This window comes from Schistocerca piceifrons, chromosome X (genome assembly GCF_021461385.2).
Source record: "Schistocerca piceifrons isolate TAMUIC-IGC-003096 chromosome X, iqSchPice1.1, whole genome shotgun sequence".
Taxonomy (NCBI): domain Eukaryota; kingdom Metazoa; phylum Arthropoda; class Insecta; order Orthoptera; family Acrididae; genus Schistocerca; species Schistocerca piceifrons.
The window spans coordinates 150153361-150170139 of NC_060149.1; the positions used below are offsets into that span (position 1 = coordinate 150153361).

The 16779-nt window shown below is 43.0% G+C and overlaps 1 protein-coding gene across 1 annotated transcript in view; it reads left to right on the plus strand.

Annotated features, from left to right (window-relative positions):
- Window positions 1–15882, plus strand: part of LOC124722899 (trimethyllysine dioxygenase, mitochondrial) — a 488590-nt gene extending 472708 nt beyond the window's left edge. Inside the window, exons 8-9 of the mRNA XM_047248039.1 lie at window positions 15479–15751; window positions 15795–15882. Coding sequence (XP_047103995.1) covers window positions 15479–15746 — 268 coding nt within the window. The 3' untranslated portion in view covers window positions 15747–15751; window positions 15795–15882. The remainder of the gene's footprint in view (window positions 1–15478; window positions 15752–15794) is intronic.
- The last annotated feature ends 897 nt before the right edge of the window (window positions 15883–16779 follow it).

Below are 16779 nucleotides of genomic sequence, written 5' to 3' on the forward strand. Positions count from 1 at the left end.
TACGGTAAGCACCGACATGTAGCCAAGGAATTAGTACGGCTATCCTGTCTTTCCGACATGCGTGAGGCAAATGCGGGAACGTGAACTATGGCGACATTATTTCCAAATGCGTCCAACATGACCAACGTGTTTTTATTCTTTTTTTGGATGCCGAAGGACAAACACCGGTATACATCCATCGGAGAATGAGGAATGTGTATATGACAGCATGTCTGTCGAAAATCACTGCTGTGGAAAACTGCAAGAGGTGCAGCTGCTTCATGATAACGCACGTCCCCCTATAGCAGAAGTTACGCCAACTCAAAAGGGAAACGCTCGAGCCCCCGCCCTATAGGTCTGATCTCTCCCCATGCGATTATTACTCGTTCGGTTCCTTAAACAAGTCATTGAAGGGTCGACGATTCCTGTCGGACGAGGATGTGCAGTAGGCAGTTACGGACTTCTTCACGCAGCACGATAGGGTGTTTTATCGAACGTGTATCTTCAACCTGTTGCGTAGGTGAGATAATTGCCTCAATGCTCACGACGGTTTTTCTTGATTGATTCATTCTGGACTTTACGGTCTTAGAACGAAAACTTTTGATCGATCATTATTCTACGTAAAAGGAATAGGTACGTAGTGTACAGAAAAATAAATTTTATTTTCACAGGATGTCCTGTTTTGGACTACAGCTAATTAATGTAAGTTACAAAATGGTTCAAATGGCTCTAAGAACTATGGGACTTAACATCTGAGGTCATCAGTCCCGTAGACTAAGAACTACTTAAACCTAACCAACCTAAGGACATCAGACACATCCATGCCCGAGCCAGGATTCGAACCTGCGACCGTAGCAGCAGCGCGGCTCCGGAATGAAGTGCCTAGAAACGCTCGGCCACAGCGGCCGGCAATGTAAATTACACTACTGGCCATTAAAATTACTACACCACGAAGATGACGTGCTACAGACGCGAAATTTAACCGACAGGAAGAACATGCTGTGATATGCAAATTTAGATTTTCAGAGTATTCACACAAGATTGACGCCGGTGGCAACACCTACAACGTGCTGACACGAGGAAAGTTTCCAACCGATTTCTCATACACAAATAGCAGTTGACCGGCGTTGCCTGGTGAAACGTTGTTGTGATGTCTAGGGTCTGACTATTGAAGCTGAAAATGTCGCATTTTAGGTCCTCACGGTTGAATTGATCTAAATAAATTTGAAGATTGTTGTTCCAGAATTTCTGTTTTTACATAAATATATTTAATCACATTTTAGTATATCATGCAAGCTTTTGATTTTTCACATTAACAAAGCAGAAATTACATTGTTCGCACAAAATACAAAAATACGTCCTATCACATCAGAGGCATGCTTACGACTCTCCCACTCTGCAGAAATAACCATATTCCAAAGGGTTTACACTTTTTCTTAACAAATGAATCTCTACTAGTTTCTATTACATTTTTCCTTTCGATTATTATTTCATAAATGAATCCAGAAATAAACATAGTAACCAGTACAGTATTGCGTAATTAATAATAGAAAATTTAAGTATGCCAGTAGTTTGTAATTTCAAAAGTTTCTAAAAAAGATTAACTGTACATTCAGAACTAGTATTTATCGATTATAGCATTGAGACTAAAACATTTTGTAAAGTAATTCATTTTCATAAATTTCAGCTTGAAGTATAACGTACTGTTTATAAAATTACATAAAAGTTTTCAGAAAAACAATTGAAATAATGCCGACCTGCCAGAAATTCGAAAAATAATACTGCTATGGACAACTACTGATGAGGAAAAGTAATGCTAGAGGAGGATGTCCCGTTCCAAGCTCTGTCGGTAGACGGAAGCAGCTTAATCCACTGTATATTGTTAGTGGCATACAGACAATTGCAAATGTCATAATAACCCAGTTCCTTCACCAAAAACACACAAGACGTAGGGAGACACTAGCTGCTAATACTTTATCAGAGAGTGGTAGGTTTTGTTGGCTCACTTGGCGCCAGATAATGCCGGTGCTTTCCTGCTGCTACCTGAGGGAGCGGCTTCTCAGTAATTGGACGGGCATGCCGACGGCTGTGAAAGACTGCAGCTAACAGAGAAGCCTTAGCTGTTCCTCAAGTAATTCTGAGGCCGTCCGATCACATAGAAGGAATGAGTCCATAATGACTATGCCCTTCACAAAGATTATTTCTACCATCGATAACTGCTTTGAACGACTTAGCTCGGCATTATCTCTCCCCTTTATAGACCACCTTCTCATTCTCTTTTGTACTTTTTCTTTATCGTTATTAGCTTTGTGTTTGCTCATTGGTCGCCCTTAATTTTCTTTTGTTATGCGTTGCTTTCTTCATGGTAACCAAGAGGAACTCGCATTCCTGGTAATCAAAGTTTCCTCAGTCGATCTCCACAGTATGGACGAGTTAACGAGTCATCCTCAACAATTTCTATGTCTGCGCGATAAATAATTTCGAAATGATATTCTCTGAAAATCAAGCCCTTGCACATATGCAATTTATATGCTTTCTTTTTTCTCATGTGATAATTACATCCCTTTCAGACCCTCAGGCTACAATTGTGTACATTAACTTTTACTGTGTCTTAGCTGAAATAGGAGGATTTTTCCCCACTGGAAACCTGAAGTACACATTTGTGAATATTTAACTTTTTCATCATGCTGCGAACTAACATCCCAAATTGTTCGGTCTCATATGCGGTTCCTCTTCGTCGAAATGTCTTGGCTCAAACTCGTCTAGGGATTGAACCGCCCGTGTCGCATTACACGCCCTAAATTAGACACTTGTGAGCCTTTGGCTAAATTGTCTGGCTTATGGCAAGTTTATAGAATACAAAATTAACGTAACATATAATAACAGTAATAATAATAATATCGGGAACTAAAGGAACTAAATTAACGACCCATAAATGATGTAGGCCACACAGTTACGATTTGGTTAGAGTAATGTTTATTCAGAAAGGAAACTAATAGCGAAAGTGGTCGTATTTAGAGTTGTTGCACACTCGAGCGCATATCCATTTGACACAGTTCGACCATTCACAATCTCGTAGCGAATTACAATTCCGATACTCCACCTTGTTGACTATGCGAAAAGTTAAAGTTCACACCAGGCGCCCGGCTGCTCACCGCTCAGAGACCAAGTCCCGCGATACCACATAATGCGAAATTTTCTAAGTGGTTTCACTTGCTAGCTGCCTAAAGACCGACTGTCCGCTTTGGCGTCTCCAGCCGAACTGTCCGCTTCCGCGTCTGTACCAGCACTGTCCGTCCCCGGCCGCGTTTCCCGCGCGCCGAATATCTTCGCTCATCTGACTAGTGCAGTTCCCTTTCCTGAAGCCGTCCATCTGATTGGCTATAGCTTATTCTACATTATTTTTCATTTTAACATATTTAAACAATCAAAGGTTGACCACTTTCACGTTCTAAATAAACTAACAATAATATCCATTACATAATAAGCGTTAAATTCTTTTACATAAAACCAATACAGTTTCCTTCTTAGCTTTGAATGCCATGGCCAGTAGCCTTCCATCAATGTGATTTCTGATAAACAAATAAAGAACGAAAGTAACTATTATGCACTTAACTTTACAACAAATAGTCTGTTACCTAATGATTCAAGAAGGTGTCATGCTGTCATCATTCATATGTTTTGAGTAGAGTAAATGATGATCTGATGCTTGACTGTAAATACCAATAATTTAAATATACTATATCTTTTAAACAAATAAAGTTACAGAGTTGATATTTACAAGGTCTGTCATTTAAATGATGCGCTTCTACATGAAATGTCGATCGTTAAGATCGACCAAAGCGTTCAGATTTTAGTATTCAGGTCTTTGTTACAAAACTTGTGCATTTCACTTTAACAGTAAATCCTAAACTATTACAGATACGATCAATATTCAAGTTTTTTTGGAATCACCATGAGAATTTATGAAGGATGGTAGATTGAAATTACTGTGGCTTCATTCTCTGCATTACTACGGAATTAAATAGTTTCCATAAATGTTCCTCCTTATGGCCGATCTTAGGTCAGCCATATTTAACACTGCTATGTCTCCTTGCCCACAAACGGCTTCTACTGGGTTTCCATATGACGTAAGTTCTCGTCTGTCTCACTCGCACACCACAGCGCTTAGGCCTCAATAGACAATAGACGCCTGTGAGTTTCCCCATCTCGTGGCGAATCTGCGCCCTCTGTGGTACGCAGTCCTGGACGATAGGGTTCGTTTCACATTTCGTGTAGGCTGACTCTTTCGACCATATATTTAAATGAGAGCGCAGTGCTGGTTAACTCACAATGCGCAAGTCTTGCCAACTGTTGGGCGTCACTGTGAAAATATCAGCAAGTCAGTGTTGCAGTGCGCAGCAGCTCCTGACACCTGACTATACGGATGTGATTCGTTCGCTGTATTCCACTGTATAATTGAATATTGTTGTTGTTTAGCAAAATAGTTATCCAATGATCATTTCACTGTTTATTATATTAGAGATTATTTCGTCATTAGTTATTTCAGTTCATAAAATGAAGCCAAGTGTACAAAGCACGTTTTGAAAATAGGTACATATTTTTGTATAAATCTTGCACCTAAAATCATTAAAAAATCACCTAAGAGCATTAACCACATAAAGAAAAATTTTCCTTCCTCCAGAAAAAAATCTGGCCTGAAACTGATATTATTGTTTACGTGTTTTATCTCCAGATCTACGAAAGTACCGTTCGATGTTCGAAGTGGCTTCTTCATAATACTTACTTTTGCATACACATGTCTGAAAACTGTTGTTCGACAATCATATCTTCCACTTTCCTCTTTTGTATATTTTCTGCATTTATTTTCGCATCTATCCCTCCAGCAGATCTATTTTGCGATTTTACTTCACCATTGATTTTAAATGTTTATCATTTCCGTTCATTCTTTTTCACTCTTTACATCAACGAATAATTTACTTTCTCTCCTGTCTAAAGTTTCTCTATCACTAATCATAATTTATTTTCTCTTATTTCTGAAGCTGGCAAACCAGAATCATCCAGTCTTCCTCTCCCTTCTTCTTGTTCTCCATTTTTTCTTCCGTTACCATGTTCTTATGTCATTTTCGTCTGTACGTTCTACCTCGTCATTTGTGGAATACTTTTCATCATTTATCTTCTGTTATATCTGGTGTCTGTACGTTCTACCTCGTCACTTGTGGAATACTTTTCATCATTAATCTTCTGTTATATCTGGTGTGCTTCAACTGCAGCTTTTCTCCTTCTTTCTCTCTCTTCTGTTCCCAGCAACTTTTCTTCCTTTTACTTTTTTATTCACCCTTTTCTCTTCATCTCTGCTCTCCATTTTAATAATTACTTTCCTTTACACTACTTTCATCATACCGAATAGCTTCTGAAATGTTTGAACCTAAGAGTTTTTGTCCTCATCTCACTTTCCTCTTTTCTTCGCTGCTCATCTACCCGTGTATCTTCTCTGTTCCAGATACTCGGATGCCATTTTCTCTTCTTGTTTCTTCTCCCTTTCTATGTCTTTCTGTCCGCAGCTCGTGGTATAGTGGCTAGCATTGCTGTCTCTGGATCATGGGGTCCTGGGTTCGATTTCCGGCCGGGTCGGGGATTTTCTCCTCTCGGGACTTGGTGTTTGTGTTGTCCGCATCATTTACTCATCAATCGTGAAAGGGGTAAATCTGGACTCTGTAAAGATTAGGAATTTGTGCGGGGGCTGATAACCGCACAGTTAAGCACTCCATAAATCAAATATCATCATCTATGTCTTTCTTTTCCACATTTATTTTCCAATTGTCTTAAGTATAGTAATAACGTTAAATCCGCCCCTCATTTTCTGAATACCTTCCTGGGATCACAGATCCTTTTTTGCATCTGTACGCCATTCTTTAAATGTAGACAGCAATTGCTAGTGGCTCACCATTTATTAAGAAAAAAATGCGCTATGGGCTTGTTTCAAAAGTTATCTCGTTCGGAAGCAGGCAGTTGTCATGTGCTTTATAGATTTACATTGCGAATTACGAAAACCACTTTATAAGTAAAGGCCCTAGTCAGCATAATTTTGGTGGTTTTCATTCTCTGCTCTTTCGATAAGATGGGCAGTTTTCCTACTGAATAAGACCGACTACTAACAATTCTCCTGAACTCTGTAAGAAAGCATGCCGCGTTGCTTCCCATCATGTAATGGAATATGAATAACCTAATCAAATATGTTATTTTCGTTATGGTGGGGTCTATTCGGTTTCAGAACGCTTGTAATCGCTCATTGTCATTTTACGGCAAGGCGGCTTGTCAACCAGGGAAGGTTTGTACAACAACGTCTCAATCACATTGTACTGTATTAATTCTTTAGTTTCATATGACTTATTCTTTAATTCCCTATTCCTCTCGAATCTAAGCTCACACATGTTTGCACATATACAACTGGTGCTAAATGTTTTTGAGCAGATTGTTGTCGTTTACTTTGCCCATCCACTTTAATACACATACTTAAACTTATCGACCGTACGTTTGAGACTGATTACATTGCATAACATCATTTTCAAATCCACATACGAGTATGCCCTCGAAGGTTCCTTTGGTATACTGTATACGTAAGTACGATACTGTAGTGTCTGTGTTGTTATGAAAAATGATGCATGTCAGAAGGCTACAGCGGTTATGAAATACATGAAATGTATTCGCAGTTGCGAATATGGACAATCATCAGCTGTATAATGGAATGACGGAAATTAAAATTAGTGTCGGACCGGAACTTGAATTTCCCGCTTATCGTTAGCGGTAGCCTTACTATTAGGCAATCTTTTTTTTTATCGTCCAGCTTCTAAGCTATACTTGCAAATAAATCATTACATTCTATTTGAAAAAAGAAATCGGAAAAGGATGGAATTCCATTGATGAGGAAGGAAAAATAAACATTATCTCCAATTTGTGATGTGAGTAGAATTAACACAAGTATGTGTTATTTGCAGCCCTTCGTTGTGCAATATATGAAATGAAATTTCTTCTTGATATTTCTTCTTTCCTAAGTGGTAAACAGAGAAACTTATATGACACGAATGACTATCACTTCATTGTTGAAGGCAATTTGCTCTCGGTTCTAGGCGCTCAGTCCGGAACCGCGTGACTGCTACGGTCGCAGGTTCGAATCCTGCCTCGGGCATGGATGTGTGTGATGTCCTTACGTTAGTTAGGTTTAAGTAGTTCTAAGTTCTAGGGGACTGATGACCACAGATGTTAAGTCCTATAGTGCTCAGAGCCATTTGAACCATTTGAACCAATTTGCTCTCCTGTTCTGCGAGAGACAGGAAATGTAAGAACATTAGATGGGAAATAAAACTGCCTTCTGCAATGGTAAGCACCTAGAATAATATCCTAAAATTTCAACAATACCTAAAGTCTCAGGAAGCAACTAGGATTCTTATATATAGAACAGTGTCAACCTCTATTATCCGAAATACTGAATTTGAAGTATTTAACCGTTGATTATGATGTGCAACAAATTTCCAAATAATCTCCTATAGTCACGATGTTGGTGTATATTAAGGTGTTCAATTTCGATGTAAGAGTAATAACCTAGGAAAGTAGCTTGCCTATTCTGCGTAACAAACGATGCTGTGCGCCCCATGATCCACGTTGCAGCGTTGTTTTTTGCTCGTGGATACCTCAGTTTGTGTGGCTGAACGATCTCTAAAAGGTCTACACTATTGGGCGTCGTGCGGTCTATCACCGACATTCTTTGAAGAAGAAACGTTGTAATTTCTTCTGCATGTCTGCACGTGAGCCTATGAATTAGTGTATCGACTCTCCCGCATGCGTCACAGTTGGGCGTCGGATGAAGGCCTATCTTATGTAGCTTGTCATTCGTTGCTACTTTATCGTTGACTGTGAAATACCAGTCGGCTATGACGCGTGACGGTAACATGTCGCTATGCAAATTCCACCATACTGCCATACTCGTATACTCCATGTTACAGGGTGTTTCAAAAATGACCGGTGTATTTGAAACGGCAATAAAAACTAAACGAGCAGCGATAGAAATACACCGTTTGTTGCAATATGCTTGGGACAACAGTACATTTTCAGGCGGACAAACTTTCGAAATTACAGTAGTTACAATTTTCAACAACAGATGGCGCTGCAAGTGATGTGAAAGATATAGAAGACAACGCAGTCTGTGGGTGCGCCATTCTGTACGTCGTCTTTCTGCTGTAAGCGTGTGCTGTTCACAACGTGCAAGTGTGCTGTGGACAACATGGTTTATTCCTTAGAACAGAGGATTTTTCTGGTGTTGGAATTCCACCGCCTAGAACACAGTGTTGTTGCAACAAGACGAAGTTTTCAACGGAGGTTTAATGTAACCAAAGGACCGAAAAGCGATACAATAAAGGATCTGTTTGAAAAATTTCAACGGACTGGGAACGTGACGGATGAACGTGCTGGAAAGGTAGGGCGACCGCGTACGGCAACCACAGAGGGCAACGCGCAGCTAGTGCAGCAGGTGATCCAACAGCGGCCTCGGGTTTCCGTTCGCCGTGTTGCAGCTGCGGTCCAAATGACGCCAACGTCCACGTATCGTCTCATGCGCCAGAGTTTACATCTCTATCCATAAAAAATTCAAACGTGGCAACCCCTCAGCGCCGCTACCATTGCTGCACGAGAGACATTCGCTAACGATATAGTGCACAGGATTGATGACGGCGATATGCATGTGGGCAGCATTTGGTTTACTGACGAAGCTTATTTTTACCTGGACTGCTTCGTCAATAAACAGAACTATCGCATATGGGGAACCGAAAAGCCCCATGTTGCAGTCCCATCGTCCCTGCATCCTCAAAAAGTGCTGGTCTGGGCTGCCATTTCTTCCAAAGGAATCATTGGCTCATTTTTCAGATCCGAAACGATTACTGCATCACGCTATCTGGACATTCTTCGTGAATTTGTGGCGGTACAAACTGCCTTAGACGACACTGCGAACACCTCGTGGTTTATGCAAGATGGTGCCCGGCCACATCGCACGGCCGACGTCTTTAATTTCCTGAATGAATATTTCGATGATCGTGTGATTGCTTTGGCCTATCCGAAACATACAGGAGGCGGCGTGGATTGGCCTCCCTATTCGCCAGACATGAACCCCTGTGACATCTTTCTGTGGGGACACTTGAAAGACCAGGTGTACCGCCAGAATCCAGAAACAATTGAACAGCTGAAGCAGTACATCTCATCTGCATGTGAAGCCATTCCGCCAGACACGTTGTCAAAGGTTTCGGGTAATTTCATTCAGAGACTACGCCATATTATTGCTACGCATGGTGGATATGTGGAAAATATCGTACTATAGAGTTTCCCAGACCGCAGCGCCATATGTTGTTGACAATTGTAACTACTGTGATTTCGAAAGTTTGTCTGCCTGAAAATGTACTGTTGTCCCAAGCATATTGCAACAAACGGTGTATTTCTATCGCTGCTCGTTTAGTTTGTATTGCCATTTCAAATATACCGGTCATTTTTGAAACACCTTGTATATGTTGATAGCCGGCCGGTGTGGCCGTGCGGTTCTAGACGCTTCAGTCTAGACCGCTACGGTCGCCAGTTCGAATCCTGCCTCGGGCATGGATGTGTGTGCTGTCCTTAGGTTAGATAGGTTTAATTAGTTCTAAGTTCTAGGGGACTGATGACCACAGATGTTAAGTCCCATAGTGCTCAGAGCCATTTGAACCATTTTTTTATGTTGATATTTGTCTTCGAGACGATTCCTGTGGTTTGTTGTCATGGGAAGGTTATAAAGTTTTCTTTTGGTCAGACTGCCGGTATCGACGATGTTGCGTCGGAGGTGACTCAGTTCCAAGTAGTACAGTCGCACATGTAAGTAATAAAACGGAATGCCGGTGATATCAGCGGGTGGGTCAAGGCTATGAGGCTTCCACCGCTGGATGAGGTTTGTGATGATACTGATCCTCCGGGTACGAACTTTCTTCCTGATGCGATTTACGGGCAGGGTGACACATTTTTGGTGTACCTTAAAGTGTTTAAGGCCAACTTTGAACGTAGTTAAAGTTAATGTATCAAATTGAACTTTGAAAATGTGCTTCTAAAAAGAAACAAGCATAGCGCTTGTTGTATACTCTTTGCTAGATGGTCGGATATAGGGATAATTTGCGCCAAATACAGGGTTGTTACAAATGATTGAAGCGATTCACAGCTCTACAATAACTTTATTATTTTAGATATTTTCACAATGCTTTGCACACACATACAAAGACTCAAAAAGTTTTTCTAGGCATTCACAAATGTTCGATATGTGCCCCTTTAGTGATTCGGCAGACATCAAGCCGATAATCAAGTTCCTCCCACACTCGGCGCAGCATGTCCCCATCAATGAGTTCGAAAGCATCGTTGATGCGAGCTCGCAGTTCTGGCACGTTTCTTGGTAGAGGAGGTTTAAACACTGAATCTTTCACATAACCCCACAGAAAGAAATCGCATGGGGTTAAGTCGGGAGAGCGTGGAGGCCATGACATGAATTGCTGATCATGATCTCCACCACGACCGATCCATCGGTTTTCCAATCTCCTGTTTGAGAAATGCCGAACATCATGATGGAAGTGCGGTGGAGCACCATCCTGTTGAAAGATGAAGTCGGCACTGTCGGTCTCCAGTTGTGGCATGAGCCAATTTTCCAGCATGTCCAGATACACGTGTCCTGTAACGTTTTTTTTCGCAGACGAAAAGGGGCCGTAAACTTTAAACCGTGAGATTGCACAAAACACGTTAACTTTTGGTGAATTACGAATTTGCTGCACGAATGCGTGAGGATTCTCTACCGCCCAGATTCGCACATTGTGTCTGTTCACTTCATCATTAATAAAAAATGTTGCTTCATCACTGAAAACAAGTTTCGCACTGAACGCATCCTCTTCCATGAGCTGTTGCAACCGCGCCGAAAATTCAAAGCGTTTGACGTTGTCATCGGGTGTCAGGGCTTGTAGCAATTGTAAACGGTAAGGCTTCTGCTTTAACCTTTTCCGTAAGATTTTCCAAACCGTCGGCTGTGGTACGTTTAGCTCCCTGCTTGCTTTATTCGTCGACTTCCGCGGGGTACGCGTGAAACTTGCCCGCACACGTTCAACCGTTTCTTCGCTCACTGCAGGCCGACCCGTTGATTTCCCCTTACAGAGGCATCCAGAAGCTTTAAACTGCGCATACCATCGCCGAATTGAGTTAGCAGTTGGTGGATCTTCGTTGAACTTCGTCCTGAAGTGTCGTTGCACTGTTATAACTGACTGATATGAGTGCATTTCAAGCACGACATACGCTTTCTCGGCTCCTGTCGCCATTTTGTTTCACTGCGCTCTCGAGCGCTCTGGCGGCAGAAATCTGAAGTGCAGCTTCAGCCGAACAAAACTTCATGAGTTTTTCTACGTATCTGTAGTGTGTCGTGACCATATGTCAATGAATGGAGCTACAGTGAATTTATGAAATCGCTTCAATCATTTGTAATAGCCCTGTAATTCATCTTGCTTGTAATGGCGAATCATATGGTCTTAACTTTCTGTAGTATGTTAAAATCACGGTCGGAGTGGAGTATCAAAGCAGTAGGTAATTTATTAAGCATTTGTGGCCAGTTCTTCGTCAGGAGTTGCCTGGGATGGCCTCAAAGGTTACACCGGAAGTTTTGTGACAATCTTTCACATTACACCAGGTAACACGGGATATATCTCCGATACCGCCTCTGATGGGCAAAACTGCGGTTTTATTTCTATTCAATATTGCTCCTGAAAGAAACGTGAATGCTTGTAGAAGAGCTTCTGCCGACATAAGTTGTTGTGTGTCGGTATCCAGCGGTAACTGTCCCGGCGTGGATGGCGGGGCCGAAGTGCCGTCCATCCCATCGGGAATGCCTTTGTCACTGCTTTCCACCTGTACTGGCATTGCCGCTTCGTTAACATGTTCCGGCTGCCAGGGTTGTGGTACAGTCCCCGCGATTACCTCACTCAATAATGGAACAAGACTTTCACTACCGTCTGCAAGACGTTCCCGCGGAAGGTGAACCGGACGTCGACGTGTGCAGTTCATCTGCAGATGTTCTGTTGAATGGCAGATCGAACAGGTAGGAGGTTGACCCATGTAAGTTAGCTGCACGCGACAGCCACGAATAACAACATACGAAGGTATATGCTTTTTTTTAAAGTCTTTACGTATACTTCTCACACCGGTGTTAACTTGGTAACGATATGCACCTGACCATTTTTCATTGGTAACAGACAAAACAGCGCCGTACAGAGACAGAGAACGTGCAGTGAGCTCATTAGGACACTCAGGTGGCACAGTAAATACCCTGTCGGTTCTCACTCCGTATCCCGAAGGCACGATCTGGACATTACTAATACTACAGTCTGTTTGACGAAACGCCAAGAGACCCGGGTTCGATTACCGGCTGGGTCGGAGATTTTCTCCGCTCAGGGGCTGGGTGTTGTGTTGTCCTCATTATCATTTCACCATAATCAGTGGAAGGCAACGGGAAACCACCACTGGAATCATTTCCCTAGACGCTTATGCGGTGGACCTCTGTGACGAGGCTTCCCCCACGACAAGACCTGCCGTAAAGCAGAGCACAAAGTTAAGTTTAACGAAATTGTCTCATGCCAGTATGCTCCTCAACGAATTTCTCGTAAGCGTCACTCGAAATAAATTTGACAAATAACGAGTATTGCAGAAAGTCCAACTGACACGTGTCGACTATATCTTCAGGCAATTTCAAATCTACAAAAATCCACTCCTAAATTTCAAACGCCATCGACCGCAGTGCATCGCTGTCGAAAACACACTGAACGCTGTTGGCTCTGGTAATTGTTGAAACGTACTTACAACAGTTATAGACAAAACAGACGTCCCGGTGGAGGTTCGAGTCCTCCTTCGGGCATGGGTGCGTGTGTTTGTCCTTAGGATAATTTAGGTTAAGTAGTGTGTAAATTTAGGGACTGATGACATTAGCAGTTAAGTCCCATAAGGTTTCACACACATTTGATTTGAAAACAGACGTAAGCAGCGTTCCCACACGCTGCTCGGCTCCCCACCTCGGCACCGCTCACGATGTAAACATTGGCCCGCGCAACGGCCCCGTCACCGCGCGATGTGCACTGGCCGAGTGCCCGACCACGACTGGCTATCCGAGCACAACCTACGGCTGGACGCAAACTTATATATGTGATCAACCATGTGTCTACAACCTGTACTCATACATTCATTACATATATTTCCGTACGGGGCAGATATTTCAATTGGAAGTTGCTTGCCCGGTGTCGGCGGGTAAATACGATTTTGCAGTGGCTGTGTTATTCAGAAGTACGATGCAAAGTTAATGGGTCTGGCTGCGAGTAGTGCTCGGATAGCTTAATTGTAAGGCGACCGCTCGCGATAAGCGGAAAATCCGGGTTCGACTGTGGTCCGGCACAAATTTCCATTGCCGTCAATCCATTATACACTACTGGCCATTAAAATTGCTACGCCAAGAAGAAATGCAGATGATAAACGGGTATTCATTGGACAAATATATTACAGTAGAACTGACATATGATTACATTTTCACGCAATTTGGGTGCATAGATCCTGAGAAATCAGTACCCAGAACAACCATCTCTGGCCGTAATAACGGCCTTGATACGCCTGGGCATTGAGTCAAACAGAGCTTGGATGACATGTACAGGTACAGCTGCCCATGCAGCTTCAACGCGATACTACAGGTCATCAAGAGTAGTGACTGGTGTATTATGACGAGCCAGTTGCTCGGCCACCATTGACCAGACGTTTGCAATTGGTGAGAGATCTGGAGAATGTGCTGGTCAGGGCAACAGTCGAGCATTTTCTGTATCCAGAAAGGCCCGTACAGGACCTGCAACTTGCGGTCGTGCATTATCCTGCTGAAAGGTAGAGTTTCGCAGGGATCGAATGAAGGGTAGAGCCACGGGTCGTAACACATCTGAAACGTAACGTCCACTGTTCGAAGTGCCGTCAATGCGAAAAATTGTTCAAATGGCTCTGAGCACTGTGGGACTAAACTTCTAAGGTCATCAGTCCCCTAGAACTTAGAACTACTTAAACCTAACTAACCTAAGGACATCACACACATCCACGCCCGAGGCAGCATTCGAACCAGCGACCGTAGCGGTCACGCGGTTCCAGACTGTAGCGCCTAGAACCACTCCGCCACCCCGGCCGGCGCCGTCAATGCGAACAAGAGGTGACCGATAAGTGTAACCAATGCCACCCCATACCATCACGCCGGGTTATACGCCAGTATGGCGATGACGAATACACGCTTCCAATTTGCGTTCATCGCGATGTCGCCAAACACGGATGCAACCATCATGATGCTGTAAACAGATCCTGGATTCACCCGAAAAAATGACATTTTGCCATTCGTGCACCCAGGTTCGTCGTTGGTACACCATCGCAGGCGCTCCTGTCTGCGATGCAGCGTCAAGGGTAACCGCAGCCATGGTCTCCGAGCTGATAGACCATGCTGCTGCAGACGTCGTCGATCTGTTCGTGCAGATGGTTGTTGTCTTGCAAACGTCCCCATCTGTTGACTCAGGGATCGGGACGTGGCTGCACGATCCGTTACAGCCATGCGGATAAGATGCCTATCATCTCGACTACTAGTGATACGAGGCCGTTGGGATCCAGCACGGCGTTCCGTATTACCCTCCTGAACCCACCGATTCCATATTCTGCTAACAGTCATTGGATCTCGACCAATGCGAGCAGCAATGTCGCGATACGATAAACAGCAATCGCGATAGGCTACAGTCCGACCTTTACCAAAGTCGGAAACGTGATGGTACGCATTTCTCCTCCTTACGCGAAGCATCACAACGTTTCACCAGGCAACGCCGGTCAACTGCTGTTTGTGTATGAGAAATCGGTTGGAAACTTTCCTCATGTCAGCACGTTGTAGGTGTCGCAACCAGCGCCAACCTTGTGTGAATGCTCTGAAAAGCTAATCATTTGCATATCACAGCATCTTCTTCCTGTCGCGTCTGTAGCACGTCATCTTCGTTGTGTAGCAATTTTAATGGCCAGTAGTGTACAACTGATGGTTGTCCATATTCACACCTGCAAATCCATTTCGTGTATACATAAGTTTTTTACTCGATATTACGGAGTATCCATGAACAGTTTAATTTCAGATGGTTGTACCAGACCCTCGACCTATAAAAATGTGATAGCTGAAAATTTGTAAACATATGTTGTGAAGATCTCTACCTTTCTCAAAAAACATAGGCCCTGTAGTTGGGATCGAAGTGGTTTTAAAAGTGTTGTTGCTGAATCTCCCATCGCGGACGCTTATAATGTTTTGATAGATTGACAACAGTTCAATGAAACATTTCTGTACGCAAAAGACTTTTTTAACCTATCATTTGAGCTAAATGTAAATTTTATTTTTAAAATCACTGCACTTTTTTCATTTCAGATTCAATCTTTTGGATCGTGCACCTTTCAGCAGTGTTCCGACAGCAGAAGTGAAACAGTTCTACGAAGATATTCGTATACTGGCATCGGAAATAAGCAAGCCTGAAGGCGAAATGTGGATCAAGCTGTCTCCTGGACTGGTACTGTTCATAGACAACTGGAGGGTTCTTCACGGAAGAGAGGCCTTCTCCGGTTACAGGAAGCTGACTGGCTGCTACATCGGTCGGTCAGATTTTCTCAGCAAGGCAAGAGTTCTCGGAGTACTCTGAAGAAGACTCGACGGTGTGAACATTCAGCACTTTCCTAAATGTGTGCCAAGCCAATCTCAAAACAGAGAAATAAATGAAACAAGAACAAGAAGACTTTTCTGATGTATACAACTCTTGAATATATGCGCTGAAACAATTTCGGAGCTCTTTCCAGGTTCAAAATACACAATTGCTTGACGATGTAAGATTCTTGTTCATACAGTGATTTCAGAGATTGTCGCTGCCTAATGATTCACGGTATTCTTGTCGGGTCACCGTCAGATTTTAAAGCCAAAGTGACGTAATAATCTGTATTACTAAACCACTATCGCAGTACACGGTTCCAGTTGCGAGTTACCTATCTAACGGGCTTCAGGGGTGGCAAAAACTTAATTTTCAATATTTCACGTAATTATTGACCGATGATAATTAATTGGAACCCTCAGCTGCCGACAGGTGTTGTTGGTAGACCTCGATGAAAACAGTTGAAAATGTGTGCCCCGACCGGGACTCGAACCCGGGATCTCCTGCTTACATGGCAGACGCTCTATCCATCCTTTTTTTATCTCATTTTGTTCTATATTGTTCGTTGAATTTTTTTCGTGGTGGACGTCCGATGACACTCGTTAATGTTTTTCGTTGATCCGATTACTCAGTTTTTTTATTACAAAGGCTAGCTAAACCCTCTGACCGAACACGCTGAGCTACTATGCTGGCATCCATCTGAGCCACCGAGGACACAGATGAATAGTCCGACTGCAGGGACTTACCCCTTGCACGCTCCCCGTGAGACCCACATTCCCAGCTGTCCACAATCTACATACGTAATGTACCTAATAGATAGATTATGGACAGTTGGAAAGTGCCACGCGGGATTAGCCGAGCGGTCAGGGGCGCTGCAGTCATGGACTGTGCGGCTGTTCCCGGCGGAGGTTCAAGTCCTCCCTCGGGCATGGTTGTATGTGGTAGTCCTTAGGATAATTTAGGTTAAGTAGTGTGTAAGCTTAGGGACTGATCACCTTAGCAGTTAAGTCTCATAACATTTCACACATTT